General features: G+C 38.0%; 5 protein-coding genes across 5 annotated transcripts; all 5 read left to right on the top strand.

Moving 5' to 3' along the window:
* Positions 1-3,817: 3,817 nt before the first annotated feature.
* On the top strand, positions 3,818-6,381 carry GCK72_019413 (uncharacterized protein; the record flags this gene model as incomplete). The annotated part of the gene is made up of 4 exons (XM_003115311.2): positions 3,818-3,913; positions 4,990-5,453; positions 5,615-5,847; positions 5,903-6,381. The coding sequence occupies 4 exons, from the start codon at positions 3,818-3,820 to the stop codon at positions 6,379-6,381; spliced, it is 1,272 nt and encodes a 423-aa protein (XP_003115359.2).
* Positions 6,382-7,186: 805 nt separating this feature from the next.
* Positions 7,187-9,645, top strand: GCK72_019412 (uncharacterized protein; the record flags this gene model as incomplete). Its single annotated transcript, XM_053733013.1, has 5 exons — positions 7,187-7,339; positions 7,591-8,262; positions 9,048-9,203; positions 9,250-9,453; positions 9,520-9,645. 5 exons carry the CDS (start codon positions 7,187-7,189, stop codon positions 9,643-9,645), a joined length of 1,311 nt encoding a protein of 436 aa, XP_053581926.1.
* A 2,975-nt stretch (positions 9,646-12,620) lies between these two features.
* GCK72_019411 (uncharacterized protein) lies at positions 12,621-14,209 on the top strand (the record flags this gene model as incomplete). The annotated part of the gene is made up of 7 exons (XM_053733012.1): positions 12,621-12,773; positions 12,832-12,946; positions 12,997-13,366; positions 13,513-13,654; positions 13,702-13,905; positions 13,952-14,071; positions 14,126-14,209. 7 exons carry the CDS (start codon positions 12,621-12,623, stop codon positions 14,207-14,209), a joined length of 1,188 nt encoding a protein of 395 aa, XP_053581925.1.
* A 3,136-nt stretch (positions 14,210-17,345) lies between these two features.
* GCK72_019410 (uncharacterized protein) lies at positions 17,346-18,344 on the top strand (the record flags this gene model as incomplete). The annotated part of the gene is made up of 1 exon (XM_003115158.2): positions 17,346-18,344. One exon carries the CDS (start codon positions 17,346-17,348, stop codon positions 18,342-18,344), a length of 999 nt encoding a protein of 332 aa, XP_003115206.2.
* Positions 18,345-19,433: 1,089 nt separating this feature from the next.
* On the top strand, positions 19,434-20,800 carry GCK72_019409 (uncharacterized protein; the record flags this gene model as incomplete). The annotated part of the gene is made up of 4 exons (XM_003115636.2): positions 19,434-19,569; positions 19,785-20,125; positions 20,181-20,629; positions 20,722-20,800. The coding sequence occupies 4 exons, from the start codon at positions 19,434-19,436 to the stop codon at positions 20,798-20,800; spliced, it is 1,005 nt and encodes a 334-aa protein (XP_003115684.1).
* Between the last annotated feature and the right edge of the window lie 292 nt (positions 20,801-21,092).

The raw sequence follows: 21,092 nt of genomic DNA, 5'->3' as shown, positions 1-21,092 counted from the left end.
AGTGAAAGGGACCCTCGCGCGATTGTTGTTTTTATTTTTATTTTCATAGCCGGCGACGTCTCTCATTAAGCTTTCCTTTCTATTCTCCCCTTATTTCTCCTTATTTTACCCACAAAACACTACGTAGATATCTGAAATGAGGAGCTCGTGACTCTGAAAATGTCACGTAGAAGGAGAGGTGTGACCTAGGTAATTCTAGTCCCCATACTCCTTCTGTATAAAAATATCACATATAAACGAAATTCTAGATCACTTGACAGTGTTGTTCCAGTTATCAGCTGTATTCTCAAAACTCGACACGCCGTTTTCCAGTCAATTAATATTATGTGTAGTTTACTCAGATCTTAAACTCAATTATCTGCACCCACATTTTTTTCGGAAGAATGTATTTTTATGTTGGTTGATTAATTCAATTAACTAGTATTTAGAATGCTCCCTGGGTCCGGGTTCATATGAATCATAATGAATGGTCCCATCCCACAGTTTCTTGGAGAATTCACTTTCCCAAACTTCAAAAGAAACCAGCACCAATGACATCAGGAAATCATTACTTATGCAGAGTACATTCTTCTCGAAAGTACTAAAACCCAGCAATAATCCTACTGGAGAATTCTAGAACTTGAACAAAAAACTCATGTTTTTCTGCAGCTTCCTAGAGTTTTTTTTTCCTCTTCTGCAAAAACAGTCATTCTCTGTAATCCCATTTTCGTCAAGACGTCGAAGATTACTCCCACACGAAAATTCGAAAATTGTTTAGAGTCTGTCTCTTGTTTTACGTTTTTCTAGTTTTGTTTTTCTGTTTTTCGAAAACAAAAATTATCATTTAGGTGGAAAATATGTATTTCCGCTCCTGGTTTCTTGTATTTTTGGATATTTTTCTCTTTTTCCAAGGTTCCTACGATAGCGATCCACCGAAATCCTTTTGAAAGGTATCTATATTTTTGTGATGAATCATTTCTTTAGATTACGGTACTTGTAAAACCGTAAAAGATAAACTCTTGGAGTTCACAAAGATTCGAAACCATGTCACATTAGGTATCAACATGAAATCGTATCTAGTTTTTTGATCTAGTTCTCCCACTAAATGCCTTCACTAAATCTAAATCAGAGCACGTAGATCCTTGTTCTCCAAATAAAAAACCTTCATCCCACTCGGATTCAAGATTCCATTTCTCCTCTAAGCCCATCAATTATGTATTCCGAGTCTCGTTCACTCGGCGCAACGATAACAATGATGATGCAAGCGAAACGAAAATTTATTCGATGTTTGATTATTATTTTCGTTTTTTATGTTTTCTTTCCGCTACGGAATAAAATAACAAAGTTGGTTATTCATTTAGAATTGGAGGAAGTTTTTTATTTGAAGATCATACAGAGAATTCTCACCTGTCCCCGGTATAATGGGGGGCTCTTTGGCCAACTAATATGTGACCTAATCTAGCTGAGTGCGTTAAAAACAGAGAAAAAGTGGAGAACAATGTGCATTAGATGAGTCAGTTGGTGAGAGAGACAAACAGAGAATATTTGAGTTCTTGATTTCTTTTAAGATGTTTCTCCGCCACGTCATCTTGTCAGAGTGTAATCTTTTGAGCTTTCTGTCTCCAGCATTGTCATAGTTTCAGAAAGATGTTCTGAGAGAAGTATGAAATCATTATGACTTATTTTTGACACTCATCGCGAAATCCTTGAAAAGCTGAAAGCTGAAATTTAAAGTCAAAATCTTTATAAGAGGATTTCAAAGCCATTAAACACATTTGTCTGACCCATACAAGCGATCTCTATTCTCAGTGTGCCCTTTTGAATGAATCCATCTTTTCTCTTCTGGATTCTTGTTTTTTCGTACTTTCAATCCCACCTCTGTCCCTATCACTTCCTTATTTTTCTATATTTGTCTTGGTTTTCCTTTAATCTTTATTCTCCCAATTTTCCCGTACCCTTTCCCCAGCAGAATCTCGTGAGAGTGATACCCTTTTTCATAATTTCCCTCTGAAATCACCTGCTGATCCAAACGTGACAATTATCAAAACGAAATTATCCGTTTCCATGTTCCCACCACATTGACATCATCGTGTGATTTTCAGTTTAAAGGTTCTGACTAGTTGAGTTTCGGTTGGAATGAAGACGTTTTGTAAACGAAGAAATGTGTTATCTTACAGTTTTAGGCAGAAACTTATCTCAGTTCCCAAATGTCCCTAACTCATATAGGTCGTTTCAAGATTTGCAGTCTTCAGCGTACACCAAAAACACCAAAAAACGGAAATCGTCATTTCTCAAATTTGCCGAAAAAGTGTCGTTGTTCCCATGTCAACTGACAAATAGAAAAGAACTCATTGAAAGTCTCAAGTGGTTTTCCTAATGTGTGCTGTCCGCGTTTCGGACCATCGGTTTCAATTCGTTTTCGTCGTATTTCGGTTTCCTTGATCATGTTCTGGTTGACCCGAAAAATAACGAATTCTGACAAAAGGTCCCCTAATTATTTACTCTCCTTCATGACCTAATTTTCTCGTTTTTTCGTCTAAAATATATAAATAGCCCATTTTATATTGTTTTTTTCTCGTCACTTCTAAATTCCTTATTCACGATTTGTGATCAAGTAAAGTAACAGGAATTCCCACTCATTCGATGAAATATTCAAGAATATACAGGAAATGTACTGAGAAACTTTACTCGTTTTTTGTTGTTTCTAATTAGGTTGTAAGCAACTGAAAAGTAGAAAAAAGCACGTAGAATGAGAACAAAGGATAACTTTTTTGGAAGAAAGAAAACCACTAAAAACTAGTAAAAATTGCAGAATATTTGAGAGAGCGAGAGCAGAAAACATTACACTTCAGACTTCGGAATCGAAACACAAAGAGTTTCTTTTTTGGGAAAGTTGACATAGAAACAGAAGCACTTTTCAAATGTGTATGAAATATTAGCATACTCCGTGAGAATGAATCTTGAATTTTGATGTCGGAAACGAACTATTCCGTCGAACGAATATCGGCTTCTTTTTATGAAAATCTTGAGACGCGATTCAAGTTTTCCCATTTTCAATTGAACCGAAATCCAGATTTTCTGGTTCCAGGTAAGTTCCATAGATTTTTGATTTCCCCTTCAAAAATTAATTTTTATGTTTTGTTTTGATTGAAAGAACAAAAGTTAATCATATTTGAATCAAGTTCTTTCTTTTTTATTCTGTCTTTTTCATCCTGATTCCAACAACTTTTTAGTCAAATTTGATTGATGAATACCGTATTCTTTCAGCCACTTTCTCTCTAATTCTTTGATCTATTAAACATTGTGGAGTTCCTTAAACCACTAGTTTCTGTCTACCGAGTACACCTGTCCGTCATCAGTCCTAGACTCCGCCCCTTTCTTACTCCTAAGACCCCGCCCATTTTGCGATTTGCATACTCTTCTCTCCTCACTTCCCGTATTCTTTTTCTACCAACACCAACATCATCAATTTCTTCTTGCACACAAGAAAAGAGAACTTTTCTTCCTTGCCTCTCTATTCTTATTCTGAAGATGTGTGACGCAATTTAGAATAGAATAGACTGAAGAAGAAGTAGTGAGAGAAGAGTCTTTTCGCACACTCGTTAAGTTGATTACACCCAACAATTCTACTCCCCCACACACCTATCCCATTGTCTTTTTTGTGGAATAATTTGTATTCTTTGGACTCTCGATTAGAGGGACTGGGTTTACCGTTCAGAAGTTTCCTAGTTCAGCTTCCGAAAAGTTAGACCAGCCTCCCCTCTCTCTTGTCTGAACGTCGTCGTAAATTCTCTTTTTCATTTTCTATATCTTCAATACCTTCCGAATTTTCAGTTTGATGAGCTATTCCAATGAAAACCTGACGCTACAAGAGCTCCAAGAAGCAAATGCCCTCAAAGAAGCCGAAGAAATTTCCGAAATTCTGAGGATAAAGGTGAGTTATTTTGGAAGCAAGGAAATCTGAAAACCTAAAATTATATGTCTTAAGATATTGAGTTTCGATATTCAGAGAAGCCATTTTTGTGCTGTCTGGCGCGTCTTACCCGCTTTTTTCGAACGGATTTCCCTTATTAGCTCAGAGTCTTAATCATGTTTTCTCGAAATATGAGTAGGCGGATCTTGAAAATTGTTCAGTTTTTTCGAGGATAATTCATTCCGGAAAGAAGAGAACTCTTACTATTAGATGAAAACAACAAAGTGTTACGTGTCATTCGAGAGACGAGAATTCAGGAAAATTATAGAAATCGTGAATTTCTGATGAACTCAGAGTTCAGAAATGGAATTCGTAAAATATGAATGTGTTTCTCATTTGTAATCCCGGATTTCCGGAGTTTTCTAAACGGTTGAGTGACGTTTCGTGAAACTTTTTTTTGGACTGATTGGTCTAGATGAAGTCGTTCAGATTTCTAAGGGACAAATGGGTATCAGCCTGATTTCTCCGACCTCTGGAATTCAATTTGAGATTTTGATGTTCTTGAGAGAAAAAACAAGCCGTCTAGCCAAAATTAAATTCAGATCAGACCACAAGATATCCAACCTTGTTAATCCAATTTCCTGACCTCTTTCTTTCTGATTAAGAACTTTTTCTCAAAAACAAAAGAAAAAAGTAGATTTTTTTCTCTTTACCCAGTCGTCACGAATGAACAAAAAAACAGATTTTCATATTCCGTTACCGTAAATTGGCTTGATTTGATGTTATTTGAGTAGATTCTATCTGACGCAAGGGGATGGAGAGGTAGGCGGAGGAGGAAGAAGCGAGGACCGCCTATTATTTTCGGCAGCAGCAATTTTTTATTTATCGGATCATTTTTGTTTATTCTAGTCATACTCGTTTTCGCGTTCCCTATGATTCCAGTGGGAAATTATGAAGCGGAGATAACTGCTTCCACTGTGGTAAGTTTTGAGGAAATATAGGCGGTCCCGTTGAGTTTTACAGTATCAGACCTACTTTAAAAGTGCCTGAAAGTGTCAAAAATCCATCCAAATTTTTGAATAATCTCTCATTTTCAGATCGAAGTATGCATCTACGTGATAGTCTTCTTCATCGGTGGACCCCTAAACCTGATGGCCCTCTCAAAGTCTCTTCGTGCCTTCTCCAGAACACATAAAGCAAAAAGTCAAATACTCCTTCTTCGGATAACTCTGAATCTAGCAGATCTGATGACTCTATTCCTCTATGTACCTAAACAAATCATTTGGCTGATCACATATCAATGGTACGGTGGAGAATTCCTGTGCAGAGCGTGCGCTTTCTTCTCCACATTCTCATTTTATCTCAATTCATTTGTCATTGCTTGCATTGCAATTGACCGAGTATTCGGTGCGTACAACATCAGTTCACTCAACGCCCATCGAAAAGCATACATCAGATGTCGGAACCTATTGGGATGTGGATGGATTCTCGCATTTTTGTTGTCTCTTCCGCAGGCTGTGGTGTTCACGACGACGAGTCCATATGAGAAAATTGATTTCAAGTGAGTTATTTCTTGTCTAGTGTTGGCTGGATTCCTTCAAAAAATAATTAGTTTGGGAATCAGTAATATGGAATTATGTGGCTAATGAACTTATTTCAAATATATTCTAGTTCAAATGAACTTATTTCAAATATATTCTAGTTCAACATTCTTATTTTCAGGCAATGTGCGACAATCTTCATGATTTTCCTTCACGAGAAACGTATCGAATACCAAGACCCAATGACAACAGATGCTCGTCGTGAAGAGATAGACGCAGAGGCATCAACAATGGAACGATGGGAAAAGATGTATGCAATCAATCATTTTCTATTTGTCTTCTGGATTCCATGTATCGTTATTGTCGGAAGCTACATAGTAGTGTTACTCATTCTTCAAGGGCATCTCAAGCAAGGTTAGTTCTACTTTGAGAAACATAAATTGGCTAAATCAGCATAAGAATTTTCCAGACAAATCCTCCACGTCTTGCTTCAATTTTCGAGTAAAGTCATCTGATTTGACACTGGATGATACTCAATCAACTACAACGAGATCTCCAACTAGGTCAACATATTTACTCACTCAAGAAGAATCATTTGCACTTCGATCCTCTTCATCCTATGATTTTGAGTCTCATCAGTCTCATCCAACTCGTCAAGGATCGTTCAGATCAAGATGTTCAAATGGAGGAGGAACAAAGTTCGGAGCAATGGCAGTTACCACTATTCATAGAGCAAAACAACATGCAAAACGACAAGCTGCTCTCATCATTGTCGCCTATTTATGTATTTGGAGTCCTTATAATCTGTTCACTGTCCTCAATCTATTTGGAATGCCAATTATGGAAGAATTACGACATTTCTTGAGTTTTCTGAATGCTGCAATTTGTGTGAATACAGTAGTCAATCCGATTATTTATGGAGTCTTTGCGTTGCCTGGAAGGAAATAAGATCTACAAATTTCCAAGTCATCGTTATTCTGAAACACCTTTTTATACCATCTTCTTACCGGTTCAACTTCTTTTTCAGCCAAAATGTACTTATTTCGACATTTCTTATTCTTGTCTGAACTACATGTATTACTAATACGAGTCATCCTTTTTCTGAGCAAGGAGAATTCTATTTTATTATTAATTCTTCTTGCTAAATTAATTTTTTCAATTTAATCTCAATTTTCTTCCTGTCTTTTCCTCTTCATGGGTTCGCGTGCCATGTGATTGCCTCAATACTTCATGTTCTTTTTTTCTCAATGCAATAAAAAATTCAAATTCTTATTCTCTTCTTCAAAGGGACCTTGATGTATTGGAAATCAATCTGAAACTGATAAGAGTCTGTTATCAGTTATGACTGTATTGATGGGTTGAAAACTCCTTCACCGGCAACGTTTACAAAATAAATATACGTCACACTCTTTTTCAACAGTATTTTTCTCGATCTAGATGGATTTTTTAGTAGTTTTGACAATGAAAACTGATAGAATTAGTCAAGACGTCTCCAGCAGTCTATATAGAGATACCTACTTTTGTAGCGATACTCCAATTCAAACGCCCTCTAAAAAGTCGGGGAGCGCGATGGGGCGCGCTTGCATTATTTTTCAATTATATTTATTTTCCGAAGTTTATCTTTTTCAATGCAAAGCTCAAGTCAACAAATGACGTAAGATTATCATTTCATAACATTCGCGATTTATTTCTCTTCAAGTCAATACCAGAACGACTAGTTTTCATCAACAATCACAAATTTTACAGGCAAAACATGGGATGCTCGGCAACCACATTTATTCTGGTTGCTCTTTTCGGGTCAAGTTCATGGATGGGAACGAATAGTGTGTGGATGCAGTTACCGCTGTTAACTTCGGAACTTCCGGAACACTGGAATTTGCCAAGTTATTTAGCTGGAGTAGTGCAGGTGCGATTTTGATGATGAAAAAGTGATGTAAAAATGGAAAATCAATGAAAATATCCATGAAAAATTGGTATTTCAAAAAATCATATCGCATCAGAACCTTATTAGAATTGAAAATCGAACTACATGTACCGTTTTCTCTCTAAATTTTCCGAATTTCTAACATTTTATCGCAAAATATGAACAATTTTTCTTAATAAATAGTTTTAATTGGTCAAGTTGTAGATAAAATAAAATAATGTTGATTTTTCCAGATCGCGTGTATCGTTCCCCTCATCTACACAATTCTCCACAAAGGAGTAAAATCGTTCACAATCCCAACACCTCCTCTCATTATTGCTCTTTTATCACTTGCCTGTTGTTGCCAACTTGGACTCGCTTTCTTCTGGAACAACTATTCGGAAGTGTTCGGTGCTTCGAGATCATGGCCACTGTATTCTCTACTTTTCGGATTGGCAATTGTCAATGCAATGTCGAATGTGCTATTCATGCCATTCATGGCACAGTTCCATCCCGCTTATCTGAACGCCTATTTCGTTGGAATGGGATTGAGCTCACTGATGCCAAGTTTACTTTCATTGGCTCAAGGAACATCGAACTTCAAGTGTGATGATAATGGAGTAGCAGAGAGATTTCCACCGAATTTCTCTGTTTCAATCTTCTTCTTTATCATTTTCACGTTCACTTGTGTCGCTCTCATTGCCTTTATCATCCTCTATCGTTCCGGTGCACACAATCATTCGGCTAACTCGAACAGAAGAACAACAAAGGAACCAAACGAAGGAACTCCACTGAAGAAGAAGCTTGTGACGACATCAAGTGCTCCAGATGAAAATGACGATGATGAAACACCGATCGATATTCATGAAACAGGAGCACCGGCCATCGATGGGATTGTTTCAGAATTGGATGAAACGTATAGAGAGGTTTGTTGTGTCTAGACAATTGAAGAACACAAAAAACAACAGAAAAAGAGGAAGAGAGAAACGGCTAGACCAATTCAATTCTAAATTAGAATGATGTTCTTTGGAATCCTCAAAAAATCGTAAGAACTGGGGGACCAGAAAGCCAGACAATAATCTGAAAATACATGTTTTTTAATTTAGGCAAATACTCATTGACTACGGTACTCATTGCCTACGGTTACTCATTGACTACGCTGTCTAACATCGCCATCAAACATCTGCATTGAGAGTTGACCTTCAGGATATTAGTATCAGTTTCTAAATTGCGTACTCCTCATTGTTATTGCAAACTTTCATGAAACGTTCCTTGGGCTCGTGTAGGTATTCACCAATTACCAGTTCCAGAATCTCTGCTATAAAGTAAAAAAAAGGGAGTCAATGAGCCGAGCGTAGGCAATGAGCAAGAGTAGGCAATGAGCCAAGCGTAGTCAATGAGCTGACCGTAGGCAATGAGTATGAGTAGGCAATGAGACAGCGTAGTCAATGAGTAACCGTAGGCAATGAGTACCGTAGTCAATGAGTATTTGCCTTTAATTTAAAAGTTAATGAATGGCTTTCGTTATAAGAAATTTTCAGACTGATCGTATCGAATTCCGAGAAGCGTGGAATAGTGAGGTAAAACTTGAAGCCATATTTAATTCCAACTTTATTTCATTTTGTTCGAGTTTCTGTTATATAATCAATCAGCTTTTATAATTTTCAGTTCTGTATGCCAATATAGTAAAATCTATAATTTTTTGTTCTAGCGCTCCTCGATTTGCCACGATTCGAAACCACACTCGGTTGACTACATCACCGGCGTCAAATTCACATTTCTTCTCTTCACAACAGCTCTTGTCAATGCTCAAATGAATGGAATCATCACGAGTGTGCAGAGTTATGCGGCATTGCCATATTCACAGGTGAGCATTTTATTTGAAGTTCGGAAACAATATCTATATATTTCAGGCCACGTATCACTTCGCTGTGACTCTATCCAACGTAGTCTCTCCATTATCATCGTTTCTTCCATTCTTCGTCAGTGTCCGAAGTATTCCTGTGCTCGCCGTGCTCACCGCTTGCTCTTCAGCTGTGACAGCGTTCATTGTGTATTTAGCCGCGTTGTCTCCGAATTTGATATTCAATTCGGTTACTGCTGGAAGTGCACTTTCGGTGAGTGAATTGAAATTAGAACAAAAATTATGAGTTTGAGTGTTTCGTCATCTTTGCCTTTTTCAGATAGGAGGCTCGTTGGTAGCTGCTGGACTACATTCATATCTTCGAGTAGTCTTCGCTTCATTACTTCGAGAAGGACATCAGAGTGAATCAAGATTGTTCTGGTGTGGAGTCTTCATTCAGGTGTAGTACGAAACTGAGTTCGAGAATGTTATATTAACGATCAACTGATAATTTCCTATTAAGAGGCGTTGTCTGTAAGATGAGGATTCCTCTTGGCACAGTTGCAAAAAGTTGTTTCAACCCGAACTCTTTTCACAGCATACATACTCCTATGGTAGTGATTTACAAAAAATATGTCACCAGTTCCATATGACGTCATCATAGGAAAATATGCCCAATAATCGACTTTTCACCCAAAAATTCATAAAAATTTCAATTTTTTAGATGACATCGGGAAACTTTCGCAACATGTTAGAATTGTTTTTGGCTACCTCCACACAAATTTTCGGCACCCCAGGCAGCCCAGAAACCGTTCAGATAAATTTCATTTCCATGTTTTTTTCAACTTTTCTCAAAAAATCCCTCTAGAAATCCTCAAATTTCAATTCGTATTCGAATTCCCCGCAAAAAGTTCTACTAGGTCCAATAAAAATCATTAAAAAACAGGAGAACCTTTTTGAGATATTTCGATTTTTTCAAAAATCACATAAGGGTCCCCCCTTACGAAATTTTTTTTTTGGCAAAAAAATCTCAAAAAAAATTAGCTCCGAAAATAATTGGAATATTGATAAAACCCTTGGAATAAGTCACTCACAAAATATTAGATCTCAAAAATGTGTCTGAACGGATTCAGTTTTTTTTGTTCATCCAATTTTTTTCATTTTTTTCCGTTTTCATCAATAATTTGTACAGAAGTCCTTAAATTTCAAAGCATATTCCAACTCCTTGCAAAATTTAACATATGATTCACTTAAAATCATTAAAAAACAGGAGAACCTTTTTGAGATTTTTCCATTTATTTCGAAAATCACATAAGGGTCCCCCCTTATGAAAGAAAATTTTTATCGAAAAAATATTTAAACTCTTTTTTGATGCAAAAGCGTTGAAAACAATTATAAAATACCAAAAACTCTTTTTTAAATATTTTGAACGTTTTTGCATCAAAAAAGAGTTTAAATATTTTTTCGATAAAAATTTTCTTTCATAAGGGGGGACCCTTATGTGATTTTCGAAATAAATGGAAAAATCTCAAAAAGGTTCTCCTGTTTTTTAATGATTTTAAGTGAATCATATGTTAAATTTTGCAAGGAGTTGGAATATGCTTTGAAATTTAAGGACTTCTGTACAAATTATTGATGAAAACGGAAAAAAATGAAAAAAATTGGATGAACAAAAAAAACTGAATCCGTTCAGACACATTTTTGAGATCTAATATTTTGTGAGTGACTTATTCCAAGGGTTTTATCAATATTCCAATTATTTTCGGAGCTAATTTTTTTTGAGATTTTTTTGCCAAAAAAAAAATTTCGTAAGGGGGGACCCTTATGTGATTTTTGAAAAAATCGAAATATCTCAAAAAGGTTCTCCTGTTTTTTAATGATTTTTATTGGACCAAGTAGAACTTTTTGCGGGGAATTCGAATACGAATTGAAATTTGAGGATTTCTAGAGGGATTTTTTGAGAAAAGTTGAAAAAAACATGGAAATGAAATTTATCTGAACGGTTTCTGGGCTGCCTGGGGTGCCGAAAATTTGTGTGGAGGTAGCCAAAAACAATTCTAACATGTTGCGAAAGTTTCCCGATGTTATCTAAAAAATTGAAATTTTTATGAATTTTTGGGTGAAAAGTCGATTATTGGGCATATTTTCCTATGAAGACGTCATATGGAACTGGTGACATATTTTTTATAAATCACTACCATAGGGGTACATTTGTTGTAAAAAGCAGACTTGCAAGATTCCGGGCCGGCCCGCCGGCCCGGCCCGGCCCGGCCCGGTTTTGGCCCGGCCCGGCCCGGCCCGATCGGGCCGGATTTGAATTTTTGAACTTTTTTCACTACAATTTTTTGTCCAAAAATTTATTTTCTGAAAATTTTTCATATTTTTCCTCAAGTATATTTTTCAAAAACCTTCGAAGCCTACAAAAAATTGTTTTTAAAAAATATTTTTCAAAAAAAATCGGGAAATTTTCGAAAAAAAAATTTGAATTTTTTTCAGTACTGAACTTCCGGGCCGACCGGGCCGGGCCGGGCCGGGCCGGGCCGGGCCACGGGCCGGGCCGGGCCGGGCCCTGGAAATTTTCATTCCGGCCCGGCCCGGCCCGGCCCGGCCCGGCCCGTTGCAAGTCTGGTAAAAAGAGTTCGGATTGAAACATCTTTTTGCAACTGTGCCAAGGCCCAACACAAACATTCTCACTCTTACAGATAGTGCCTCTTAAAAAAACAGAAAATCGGAGGTTTTTTCCATTTCTCAGTTTCGTTAAATAAACCAAATATTCAATAGAAACCGTGAATATCCCACAGAAGTTCTAGACGATTGGTTTCGCACACATTCCCATGGAAATGATCAAGTTGATCTCCGAGTTTTCCTTGTTCCTCTCAATTTCTTATTCCAGATTGGTTCATTCGTTGGCTCAGCAGTCATGTTCCCTCTTGTCAACATTGCACATTTGTTCACTTCTGCTCCACAGTGCAGATCTATATCTACATAATTTTCATTCTTCTGTAAAATTAGAACAATCTAGTCACTGATTCTGTTTCGAATTCCTGTGTTGTATTATAATGATGTTGTAGGTTGTTGTTTCCTCTAGAGCTTCCATGTCTTCATTCTCAAGCCATGCCTCTTGTTTTTTTTCTGTGATTTCTTTTCTAATTTAATATCCAAAACTTTAATAATTGTTACCAGATGTACTATATCAAATTTCAAAAAACCTGTCACATATAAATTTATAATCCATAATCTGTTTTGTTGGCACTCGTCACCCCTTTTTTGCATCACATAGTTTCCTGTTTCCAAATTTTTAGTTCAATATATTTTCCTTTTTCTCTTATCAATACATTCGTAGGCAATACTTATCAATTTTCGATTAGTCTACGTCTTTCTATTCTTTTCTCTCTAATTTTGAAATTTCCTTCTCATTCGACACCTGAAAACTGAAAAAGTATGCAAATCTCACTGGTCACTTTTTGCCTCGTGGCAATATTCGGATCCAGTTCTTGGATCGGAACGAACAGTGTATGGATGGAATTGTCTCTTTTAACTGCAAAACTTCCCGAAGGATGGAATCTTCCCAGTTATCTCTCTGCCATTGTTCAGGTACAGTAACCCACGAGTTGTAAAATTTCTTTATCATTTTCTTACTTATTTTTTTAAGATCGCCTGTTTGGGTCCATTGATTTATTCAATTATTCATAAAGGAATCAAAGTGACGATACCTACAGTACCTCTGATTTTTGTATTCATGATATTGGCTTGTTGTTGTCAGTTAGGTGAGTTCTTTATAAGTTTTTCATTGAATCATTTGATTATTTATTTCCAGGACTCTGTTTCTTCTGGGATGACACCGGTTATATATTCGGAGTCATCCGTTCGTGGCCTCTCTATCTTCTTCTCTTCGGACTAGCCATCGTCGATGCCATCTCTAGTGTCCTATTTCTCCCCTTTATGGCTCAATTCCATCCGGCATTTCTGAATGCATACTTTGTGGGAATGGGACTTAGTGCATTGATTCCAAGTATATTTTCTCTGATTCAAGGAACTTCCAATTATTGGTGTGATGATAATAAGGAACCCCACTACTACCCTCCTCGATTCTCTGTCGCTGTGTTCTTCCTCATCAATTTCTTCTTCACTTGTGCCGCAGTGATTGCTTTTGTGATACTTTACAAGACAGGTGCACATAATCATTCGTACGTTAAATTATCTCAATTTATCTATCATTTCGATATTTAGTAACCAAGTAATACCAGAAGTCGTCAAAGAATCCGACGGAAGTGAGGCTGACCATGAGAACAGGTAACTGAGAAATATTGTTCGTCAAACGGAAAATTTTCAGTTTTCAGGAGTCAACGCCTTCTGTGGAGAGTGCATCTGGTGCCCGATTAGCATTTTTGTTGATTGCGACAGCATTGGTGAATGCTCAGATGAATGGAATAGTGACCAGTGTACAGAGTTATGCAACACTAGTGTATTCACAGGTATGGGCACTTTCCAATGCTCTCCGAATAAGTTTGAAATATTCTAGGACACTTACCACTACGCAGTGACCCTGTCCAATGTGGTATCTCCTCTTGCTTCTTATCTTCAATTCTTTGTGAAAATTCGGAGTATTCCTATCTTGGCTATTCTCACGCTTTGCTCCACTATATCAACTGGAATAATTGTCTATCTGGCTGCACTGTCACCGAATTGGATATTCGGATCACAGGCGGCGGGGACTGCAATTTCAGTAAGTTTCTCCATTTTCAGCCGCAGAAATCTGCAAGTTGATTTAGATAGCAAGTTCTTTGATAGCTGCAGGACTACATTCATATCTTCGTGTCATGTTTGCCGCATTACTCCGAGAAGGAAATCATAAAGAATCGAGATTATTCTGGTGTGGAGCTTTTATTCAGGTAAAATTAGGCTAGATCTTAATCAAAATCACTTCTCGGTTTTCTCTGTTTCAGATAGGTTCCTTCACTGGTTCAGCTATAATGTTCCCACTGGTCAATGTCTGGAAGCTGTTTCATTCTGCTCCATCTTGTCGTTAATTTCCCTTTCTCACTGGTCTTTTCCCCAATCGATTCTCATCCTTTCACCCTCATTTATTCCCTCATCTTCTACCTATTTAACCCCAATCAGTCTCACTTTCGTCGCTTAATTTATTGGATGATTGTAATGTTTTCCCTTATTTTTTTGTTCATTCCATCTCATTTTTCTATAGACATGTAAATAAGTCGACATGGAGGAAACACACCTTTTTTGGCGTTGCCCTCTGGCCTTGGGTTTCTTAGCAAGTTTTTGGTCATACCTATGGGAATCCTTCTTTGTTTCTCACATTTTTGGTATGGGAACCGGGTATTGGGTGCGTGGATTCTGCTGATATTCAGTGAATATGCTAGCATGAGGGTTCTAGAGAAAAGGATAAACGTGAAACGTTGCCAATATCCAAATAGGTAACTTTGATAATAAAGAGCAATCTAAGCTGGGCGTACAGGAAACCCCATTTATCATAAGTGAAATTCAAAGTTATTCAATATTTGTTGCAAGTTAAAGCGAATTTCAGAACAAACATCTCCGTCCAACCACTAACAGTCTCTCAATGTCATTTCTTGATTCAAGAATTCATTTAACTTTTAGAGATCACTTACCAACCAAACGATCTGATAATAAAGAACAATCAAAAAACTTGATATGTTTGCAGGTAAACCTCATATTCAGCTAACACCTTTCTTATAGTAAAACTGAAAACATTCTCTCCCCTTTGTCTTTTTTCATTCATTTGCGCGTGGAGGTCAAGCATCAAAGAAGCATAGAGGGGAGTGGAGGAATAAATGACGTTGACTAGTCATTTGAATCAACGATTCGGAGGGGCAATATTATATTAGAGATCATATCGGGTGGGCATCTTTGGGAATTGGGAAATTAGTTGGATGATCAAAACAAAAAATTTGTTTAAAAAAAGATAGCAGCTCCAAGTATGACAAAACTGGTCCAACTAGTATTGATAGTCTGTTATACAGCCTTCTAAATATCTTCTGTCAGGAAGTTATTGCCTCCGCTTCGCCGTTAGCTAGTTTTTCAACTGTAGATGCACATCCCATAAATTTGGTTAAATGTTTCGAGGAGGATTTCCACCAATTTTATTTATATATTTATTGAGTATGAGCTCAAGTATCGTGAAAAATAGAGAAATGAGCCTATGCATTGTTCCTAGTCTTCTGGGTGCAAAACAAAACGTTTGACATTTTGATTTCCATGAAACCCCGTCACTATTTATCCGGTTATACGAAACAGCAACCCATTGAGTATGTTGTTTTATGGACGAAAAAATCATAAATGTGTAGAAGACAGAATCAGATTCATATCCACCTCCCACTGTTTTCATTTTTTATCGCTTATTTGAATAAAGGACAAGGAACAACAAACACCGGTCATTTCTTACAAAAAAGAAGAAGATATGGATCATGTTATGCCCGGAAAGAGGGGGATTTCCTTCTCTATTTTTCAACGCAATGGCAAATGAAAGGAACAGGATTTTTTCAAGAAGCGGAAGGATTTTTTAGGTTGGAAGATTGAGGAAAAGAGGAGAAAAAGAGGGAGAAGAGGTGAACACGGCGACGAAAAATAGAAGATAACGGCAGGTTTTATTGGAGGAAAAAAAGAAGAAAACGAAAGAAAAATGAGAGGAGAGAGTTACGTAATGTTGGAGTGAAAAACTGCGTAAAAATGATTATATAACATACTTTCACTTATAACAGAACATATTACGTTATGGGAAAAAGGAGGAAAGAGATTGAAAGAACAGAATATTTTGAAACATTCCGGAAATATTATATAGAAGCTAAAACTAATAACATTTGAAATTTCTACTTCTAGAAGAATTCTATTGAAGGCTTTTTAGATTTGTATAACTTTACAATCCCACTCATTATTTCCATTTCGTCAAATACCACAGAAAGCAAATTACTTTCCTCATTACAAAAAACTATCTGAGGATCACACCTTCTTTACACACTGCTTTTTCTTATGCAATACATGATAAAAGTTGCATAAAATTTCATTGGGCCACTTTTCAGCTAACAGAAATTTTCGTGTCAAGTATTTCGAGTGCGGGTAGTTTATATTCCTAGATTTGATAATGTATTTGAACAAGTATGGTAATTGTGAAAACAAAAAGTCGCCGGACACAGAATGCCAATGGTCATTATTCATTCAAAGTTATAACGGATAGTCAGAATTCCTTGAATAGTCTCAAAGAATGATTTATGACTATATTGGTTCCAGCAGATGACGAATGAAATTGGTAGCTGCCATAAGACGATTCCGGAAAGTTGGCTCACAAAGAGGTTATGCGGTGGGGGAAATTTCAGAGCGTACAGATTCTTTCGGATATGCTTTCCGAAGTTCCAAATTTCTCTGCGAAACTACACTGAAAGTTCAATATTTTCATCCAGCAACTTGAAGTTTTCATAAGTTGTCACCTCTTGAGACAATAGCCTACACCCACTTTAACACCTTCCTTTCTTTTCATTTACAATATGTTTTTACACCTCCATTCAACAATTAAAAGTGTTTTACACTTGACTTGAAAACCTCTATCTCGAATTATTCCAACCCAAATGAGAAAACGAAGAAGCTGTGTACATAGTTTTTCAGTAGGAGAACAATTACCAAATTGTGGCCGCCAAAAACCGGTAAGGGTTATCTCCACCCTACCTTATCCAAAAAAGGAAGTGCCGCCTTTTCTTCTGAATGAAGAAGAAAGAAGAAGCTAAAGTCTAGGTGAATGGGCGGGGCTTATGTCTCTAGACACTCTCAATTCACTGTAATCTCTCGATAGATGAGCGTTACGCAAGGTTTGATGATCCGTTGGCACCATATATAAAGCCGATCGGTTTTCGATTTAAGGGTATTCAATTCAATTGGCTTCTTACTTCAAAGGAATTTTGATCCTTTCTTTTGTATTCTAGGTGGCCGGCTGGTTTTTATTAGTTTGTACTTTTAATTCTTCCATTTGCAAATAGCCGTATCCTGTAATAGTCTTCATTTTCTGATTTTATATAAACCTATCATTTCAACTTTCTCATTCAAAACCTTTCTCTTCTTTTTTGATCAGCCTCTTCTTTGATCACCTTCTTCTGCATCTGAGTTCTAAACTCTTTCTTATTTAATATTATTTCCAGAATGAAGTATCTCGTCTTTGTTGCTCTCTTCGGATGCTCTAACGCCTTCCTCTTCAGTCTTCTCGGAGGAGGAGGTGGCGGCGGTGGCTGCTGTGCCCCACCACCACCACCATGTGGAGGAGGATGCGGAGGAGGAGCTCCACCACCACCACCGTCCGGAGGATACGCCGTCGCCCCAGCCGCCTATGCTCCACCACCACCACCACCAGCACCAATCGGAGGAGGATACGCTCAATCCGGAGGATTCGGAGGAGCCGGTGGAGCTTACCAAGCCCCAGCCATCGGAGGAGGAGGCTCATACGCTGGAGCCGGACAAGGAGGATTCGGAGGAGCCCAACAAGGAGGATACGCCGGAGCTGGACAAGGAGGATTCGGAGGAGCTCAACAAGGAGGATACGCTGGAGCCGGACAGGGAGGATTCGGAGTAGCTCAGCAAGGAGGATACGCCGGAGCCCAACAAGGTGGATTCGGAGGAGCCCAACAAGGAGGATACGCCGGAGGAGCTCAACAAGGAGGAGCCGGAGGATACCAACAAGGACCAGCTATCGGAGGAGGAGCCGGAGGATACCAAGGAGGAGCCCCAGCCCAAGGAGGAGCCGGATACCAACAAGGACCAGCTCAAGGACCAATCGGAGGAGGAGCCGGATACCAAGGACCAGCCCCAGCTCAAGGAGGAGCCGGATACCAACAAGGAGCCGCCGCCGTCGTTTCTGAGGGACAACAAGGATACCAACAACAACAACAACAACAGCCAGCTCCAGCCGCTTCATACGGAGAGCAAGCCCCAGCTCAACCAGCTCCAGCTGCCTCTTACGGAGAGCAAGCCCCAGTCCAAACCCAACAAGAGACTGTCCAACAAACCTTCGAGTCTGCCCCAGCTCCAGCTCAACCAGCTGCTGAGTACGGAGCCCAACAGCCAGCTCAAACCGAGCAAGTTGTTGAGACTTCTGCTTCTGGATACAGAAACAAGTTCCACCTCAAGAAGGCCGCCAAGGCATAGATCTTATAATATCTAATTGATTTCTCAAATTGTTTTTTTTTGTCTTTTTCTGTATATTTCTCTCGTTGATGAGTCATATCTGGTCTTTCAATGAACTCTTTTGTTTTCTTGAATTTCTGTGTTTTTGTGGAATCATTTTAAAGAGAATGGTGGGAAGAATCTGAAAGAAGACGCTCGAAACATTGATCAAAATGTGGATCCGACATATAAAATTCCTTGTTACCCTATCCAATCAATTTTCAGATTTTTGAAGTGACTGACTACTATTTTTTCTTGAGATCTTAAACCTATCGTTGCGGAATGTTTTTCACCCACTAGCCGGAAGTATGCTTATTAGAGTACGCTTCTCTTTTTAGCTGTCACTTTTCACAACTAAAAATTTCGGATGCAGTTGTTAGTTCTTTTTTGACTAGGTTTGAATAAACACTCTCGAGAAAATCATTTCCTTTACTACTATAATAAAACAACATAAGAAGTTGTATAAATAACACATATTAATAAACAATTATGTATTCGTAAAAACTGTTTTCCGAGAATAAACTTCGAACAGTATTACTTCCCTTAATAATCATATATGATAAATTGAACTAATTGGTTCAATGAAAAGATAATTGGTCCTAATTCGATCTTTTGTCTCACTTTCTGAACTTTTCCCCAACATTCAGTCATTTGACAACAATGTCTCTTATCTATTTTTCTCTTATTTCCTTCTGTTTCATCACATGAACACCATTGTATTCTCTTTTCCTCTTTTCCTCTCTCTTTTCTATTTTAGTATGTCACGTATTTGTTACCTGCATTCATTGAAAAACAACACAAAACATTGGTCATGTTTTCCGCATTTCCATTTATAAAGAGTTTTTTCCTGGGACAAGCCAAAAGAGGGGAGAAATAAATAAATTTCCATTATAATAAGCACGATCTTTTCATCTCCTTTTTGTGACTGATCAAACAATGTTTGTTGGTCTCTCGTCTCGCTTTCTCTCTATCGGTCACAATTCTTTATCATTTTGTCATCTCCCCTGAAAATTGGTTTAAGTGCCCCGTTGTCTTCCAGTTTCTTTATCATTTCACTCATTTTCAGAGACAATGACCGTAGACTCAGTTCCTCTTAATACTGGAGCCAAACTTCCACTTTTTGGATTGGGAACATGGCAAGTGAAGGATGAGACCGAGTTGACTGTGGCTCTTCGTGCTGCTTTGGATGGTGGATATAGACTTATTGGTGAGTGAAATCAGTTTCCTTGATTGTCTTAACATTTTACACTAATATTTTTCTAAGAGTACTTTAGTGTTATCGGGTTGAGGTGGCAGTTCACCTACACTCCTAATAAATAACAAAACTTTTGATTGTTAGTTTTTGATTTATAGTCAGTGATATAATTTCTGTATAAATTCATTGTCGTATTACACTCACCGAGTCTCAATGTTTATTTTCAGACACTGCTCATCTCTACCAAAATGAGCACATCATCGGAGAAGTCCTCCATGAGTACATCTCATCTGGAAAGATCAAACGTGAAGAGCTCTTCATCACATCCAAACTTCCATTCGTTGCTCATGCTCCAGAAGATGTTGCAAACTGTGTGGAGAGCCAATTGAAGGCTCTGAAACTCGACTACATTGATCTCTATTTGATCCATTGCCCATGCCCATTCAAGCATCAAGAGGGTAACTTGTTGCCACTTTTGGAAGACGGAAAGTTGGTTTTCGACGAGAAGACCTCTCATATGGACACCTGGAAAGAGTTGGAAAAGCTGTACCACGCCAAGAAACTGAGAGTGAGTTCATCAACATTTCATTGTCCGACTGAAATTCATAAATTTGGTATTTCAGGCCCTTGGAGTATCCAACTTCAGTGCCAAACAACTTGAAGAGCTCTACAATCAGGCTGAAGTGAAACCCTCGAACATCCAAGTCGAGTGTCACATCTATTGGCCCCAAGAACATCTCCGCAGCGTTTGCAAAAAACTCGGAGTAACCTTTACTGCATACGCGCCACTTGGTTCTCCAGGCAGAAAAGCTGCTCGTCCGGACGGAGTTTGGCCAGAAGGTGACCCACTTCTCGAGCCTGTCGTCCAACAACTGGCAGCCAAGTATCACAAAACTGCTGCACAGATTCTGATCCGTCACCTGACTCAACATGGAATCTCCGCAATTCCAAAGAGTATCAGTCCAGATAGAATCATCGAGAACATTTCGACTTTTGACTTCAAATTGAGCGATGAGGATATGCATGCATTGGATACTGTTCCAACTAGAATCAGACTCTTCATTTTTGATTTGTAAGTTTCTTGAAAACATGGTACTCTTGTAAGACAAGCCTCGTGAAAATTCAAATTTCAATCCATCTCAATCCAAATAAATTACATTTCAGCGCCGTTGGACACCCACTGTTCCCACATGACGATGTTGATGAGACCACCACTCCAAAATCTGGATTCAAGCTCCACTAGATGCGATGTTTTCAAACTTTCCATGTATCATTTGTCTTTTATAATTTCTGATATTTAGAAATTTCACATAGATTAAACCTATACAACACTTTTCTATAAATATGTTTTTTGCGCATTTCCGTAAAATTTTATGGTTGAATGATGATCTGATCCTCGTGTTGAAAGATTTATGAACTAGTCAGGGAAGTGTTGGCAAAACAATAAAAAACAGTTGAAAGAGAGAAGAGAGGATCAGCAAATAATTGGACAACAGGTATATCCAACATCAAAAGATTCCGAAATGAGAGAGAAG

Source organism: Caenorhabditis remanei, chromosome V (genome assembly GCF_010183535.1).
Source record: "Caenorhabditis remanei strain PX506 chromosome V, whole genome shotgun sequence".
In the NCBI taxonomy this organism is placed as follows: Eukaryota; Metazoa; Nematoda; class Chromadorea; order Rhabditida; family Rhabditidae; genus Caenorhabditis; species Caenorhabditis remanei.
The sequence above is the reverse complement of the archived record's forward strand: the minus strand, read 5'-3'. Positions and strand labels throughout refer to the sequence as shown.